Below are 4631 nucleotides of genomic sequence, written 5' to 3' on the forward strand. Positions count from 1 at the left end.
TGAGTTCGAGGCCAGCCTGGTCTACAAAGTAAGTTCCAGGACAGCCAGGACTATATAGAGAAACCCTGTCTCAAAACCCACCCCCCCAAAAAAATATTTAAAAAGATTATTATGTATACAGTGTTCCACCTATATGTATAAGCATTCTAGAAGAGGGCACCAGATCTCATTATTGATGGTTATGAGCTACTGTGTGGTTGCTGGGAATTGAATTTGGGACATCTGGAAGAATCTGAGCCATTTCTCCAGCCCAAGAATTTTTTTTTTAAAGACTTATTTATTTATTTTATATATACGAGAACACTAGCTGTCTTCAGACATACCAGAAGAGGGCATCAGAATTCATTACAGATGTAGTTGCTGGGAATTGAACTAAGGACCTCTGGAAGAACAGTCGGTGCTCTTAACTGCTGGGCCATCTCTCCAGCCCCCAGCCCAAGATTTTTTTTGTTTGTTTGTTTTTTTTTGTTTTTCGAGGCAGGGTTTCTCTGTGTAGCTCTGGCTGTCCTGGAACTCGCTTTGTAGACCAAGCTCTCTACCACGCCCGGCTCCAAGATTTTTAGCTGTTATTTTGTGTATTAATGTTTTGCCTGCATGTATATCTATCCATCATGTATGTGTCTGGTGTCCACAGCAGTTAGCAGATCCCTGGGACTGGTGGCACAGATGGTCGGGAGCTGAGCCTGGGTCTTCTGCCACGGCAGCAAGAACTCGTAGAGCTGAGCCTCCTCTCCCGCCCTGCCTTTTGTTTGTTTTATAAATAAACTTCAGGGTTAGTTCTGTCTCAAGTTTGTTTTGTTAAATTCTACTGTAAATGATATAAAGAGGTATAAATATGATTAAAAATTTAAAAGAACAAAGGCTGCATAGATGATAGTTCAGGGGTTAAAAGCACAGGGTGTTCTTCCAGAGATCCTGAGTTCAGTTTCCAGCAGTCACATGGCCACTTGCTGTCTGTGATGGGATCTGAATGCCCTCTTCTGGTGTGTAGATGTACACACAGACAAACACCCATATACATAAATAAATAAATATTTTAAAAAGATTAAAAATAACATTAAAAAATGTGTGGGGGGCTGGTGAGATGGCTCAGTAGGTAAGAGCACCTGACTGCTCTTCTGAAGGTCCAGAGTTCAAATCCCAGCAACCACATGGTGGCTCACAACCATCCATAACAAGATCTGACTCCCTCTTCTGGAGTGTCTGAAGACAGCTACAGTGTACTTAAATATAATAAATAAATAAATCTTTAAAAAAAAAAAAGTAAATCGGTTTTAAAAAAAAAAAAAAAAATGTGTGGCTTAGTGGTTAGGACACTGGCTGCCCCTCCAAAAGATCTGAGCTTGAGTCCCAGAGCTTGGCTCACAACTGTCTAACTCATTCGTTTACTTAAAACAGAATTTTTAAGGGAGCGAATGTAGGTTTTCTGTAGTTAGGAAATTCAGATCTGTTGATTTTTGGAGTGTTTCAGGAGTGCTATGCTTTTGAATCGTAAGCCAACTGTCACATCTCTCCTGCTGTGGTCTCCCTGCCGCCAGCTCACAGTGACACCTTGCTTTTCAGAGAGGATATGTACTCCCAGGATTCCATAGATCTGCTTGCAAACTCAGGGCTGCAGTTCCAGAAACATGAGGAGGAAGGGATCGATACACTGCACTTTGCAGAGCTGCTTATGACGTCGGGAGTGGTTCTCTGTGACAACGTCAAGTGGCTTTCATTTCACAGGTCAGTCCATGGGAACTGTGGTCTGTCTCTTCAGCATAGCTTCCCCTTCTGACTGTAGGCTGCACTGGCGAGGAACTAAATTCTTGTTGATTTGAGTCCTCCTGGCTGTTCGGAAGCAGCAGTGCGAAGTTGGAGGTGGTGCTAGTGTTCCTGTGTAGTGTTTGGGGAGCGCGTGAGCACACACGGGCTTCGCATCACTTGACCTGCAGTGCTTTAGTGGCTGAGCAGTGCCGTCTTCCAGGTGGATGGAGACTGCTGTGGGCTCCGTTATTTTCAGCTTCAAATACAGATATTCTTTAAATTCTTTTTGGGAAGGTGCTTATTGTGTGTGTGTGTGTGTGTGTGTGTGTGTGTGTGTGTGTGTGTGTTATATTGGTATGTGTGTGAGCACCTAGGGAGCCAGAAGAGGATGCTGGCCCATTGCAGGTGGACTTACAGACATTTGTGAGCTGTCTGACCTGGGTGCTGGGATTGGAACTCTTACCCTCATAATTTCTCTTTAGGTGATCCTTCTCCTGGGCTCTTACGGCTTTTACTTTTGAGTTTTGATTAATCAAATTCACACAAACTCTCAGGTTCTTGTGCGTTTCTCACAGTAGCTTTCCCTATGTAAATTTCCTCCTGGAGTGTAAAGTTCAGGCCACCCAGTGTTCTTTGCAAGGCCCAGCCCCCAGCCTGAGGTGGTGGTTTAAGACTGAACTGAAGCTGCTTTCAGACATCTTCATTCCTCCCTTAGTGGCTATGATTTTGGCTACATGGTAAAGCTGCTTACAGACTCTCGACTGCCGGAAGAAGAACATGAGTTTTTTCACATCCTGAATCTTTTCTTCCCGTCCATTTACGATGTGAAATACCTGATGAAGAGCTGCAAAAATCTGAAGGTAACAGACGACATTTTCCTTCACACAGGCAATGAACAAGCAAATTCCCAAGCTCAGACTTGTTTTGCATGAATAATGCATTCACTATGCTTTCTCGAGGCCTGCCAGGTGCCAGACTTACCTAAGGAGGATGTTAATCCAGCTTGCTCTCTCTTTAGCTAGTTGGTTTCTCAGGCACCAGAAAAGCCCTATTTCTTGCATCCTGAGGCTGGCTGCCTTCCTCTTAGGCTTGAGAACCTCACAGAGCAGTTGGTGACATGAAGCCATATGCAGTATGTTGTAACTGTTCACAGTCTCTGAGGATTTTAAATTTTTTTCATTAATTTTTTTATTGGATATTTTATTTATTTACATTTCAAATGTTATCCCCTTTCTTGATCTTTCCCCCTACCCTGCAGAAACCCCCTATCCCATCCCCCTTCCTCCTGCTTCTATGAGGATGTACCCCCCCCCCACTCCCACCTCCCTGCCTTGATTCCCATAGACTGGGGCATCTATCAAGCCTTCATAGGACCAATGGCCTCTCCTCCCATTGATGCCTGACAAGGCCATCCTCTGCTACATATGCGGCTGGAGCTGTGTGTCCCTCTATGTGTACTTCTTGGTTGGTGGTTTAGACCCTGGGAGCTCTGGTTGGTTGATACCGTTGTGGGGTTTTTAAATCTTTTTTTTTTTTTTTTTTTTTTTGGTTTTTCGAGATGGTCTCTCTGTGTAGCCCTGGCTGTCCTGGAACTTACTTTGTAGACCAGGCTGGCCTCGAACTCAGAAATCCGCCTGGCTCTGCCTCCCGAGTGCTGGGACTAAAGGCATGTGCCACTATGCCTGGCGGGATTTTTAATTCTTAAAAAGTTCAAGTTGGTCCTGTGAGATGGCTTAGTGGGTAAAGATGTCGGCTGCTAAACGTAATGAACCTGAGTTTGATCTGCGATATGATAGAGCTGACTTGTGAAGGTTGTCTCTCCTCTCTGCATGCACACAGTGCATGCAGCAGGGTATTGTTTTGGACGAAAGTCTGAAAAATGGCTCCTGAGGCCTGTTAGATGAATGGCCTGTCCCACTGGTAAATGTTCATGAGTAGACTTAGCTGAGTCCAGAAGCATAGTGTTGGTATGTGACACCCCTGTTTTCTGTCCCTTAGGGAGGCCTTCAGGAGGTGGCTGATCAGTTGGATCTGCAGAGGATCGGAAGACAGCATCAAGCAGGCTCAGACTCTCTGCTGACAGGGATGGCTTTCTTCAGGATGAAAGAGGTAATGGCGCAGTGTGAGGCCCCTGAGTGTGAGGGTCTCTGAGATGACAGCTTCCAGGTGTGGGGTCTCTTGAGTATGTGAGGCCTGACTGTCCAGACACTGTTCCCTTTATTTTCTTCTGCTTTCTTTTTTTTTCGTTTTTGAGACAGGGTTTCTGTGTAGCCTTGCCTGTCCTGGAGCTAACTTTGTAGACCAGGCTGGCCTCGAACTCAGAAATCCGCCTATCTCTGCCTCCCAAGTGCTGGTATTAAAGGCGTGTGCCACCATGTCTGGCATTCTGCTTTCTACAGTAGGAATGTTATTTGTTAGTCTACCCACAGAGGCTGAGTTCTGTTAATTACTGGATATTATTTCTCTAAGGAAAAGTGAATTCTCTTTTAGGTTTTTATTTTGTTTTGATTTTTTAAAATTTATCTTATATATGTATACACTGTCTTCAGACACACCAGAAAAGGGCCTCAGATCCAATTACGGATGATTGTGAGCCACCTTGTGGTTGCTGGGATTTGAACTCAGAACCTCTGGAAGAGCAGTCAGTGCTCTTAACCACTGAGCCGTCTCTCCAGCTCCTTATTTAGTTTATTTATGTACTCTTTTAAGTTTTAATATATATTTGAAGAGGAAGACACTTTGAAAAATTATAGTGAAAGCTAGGTGGTGGTGGTTCACAACTTTGAGCCTAGTACTCGGAAGGTAGAGGCAGGCAGATAGATCTCTGAGTTCAAGGCCAGCCTGGTCTACAGATCAAATTCCAGGATAGGAAAAAGAAAATAAAG

The 4631-nt window shown here is 44.3% G+C and overlaps 1 protein-coding gene across 3 annotated transcripts in view; it reads left to right on the plus strand.

The window, feature by feature from the left end:
• Cnot8 (CCR4-NOT transcription complex subunit 8) overlaps positions 1-4631 on the plus strand; it is a 17180-nt gene that overhangs the window by 9709 nt on the left and 2840 nt on the right. For all 3 annotated transcript variants that reach the window (XM_029545727.1, XM_029545726.1, XM_029545728.1), the window contains 3 exons: positions 1564-1725; positions 2462-2606; positions 3745-3855. In XM_029545727.1, coding sequence (XP_029401587.1) covers positions 1564-1725; positions 2462-2606; positions 3745-3855 — 418 coding nt within the window. The remainder of the gene's footprint in view (positions 1-1563; positions 1726-2461; positions 2607-3744; positions 3856-4631) is intronic.

The sequence above is a fragment of the Mus pahari genome, chromosome 14 (genome assembly GCF_900095145.1).
Source record: "Mus pahari chromosome 14, PAHARI_EIJ_v1.1, whole genome shotgun sequence".
In the NCBI taxonomy this organism is placed as follows: domain Eukaryota; kingdom Metazoa; phylum Chordata; class Mammalia; order Rodentia; family Muridae; genus Mus; species Mus pahari.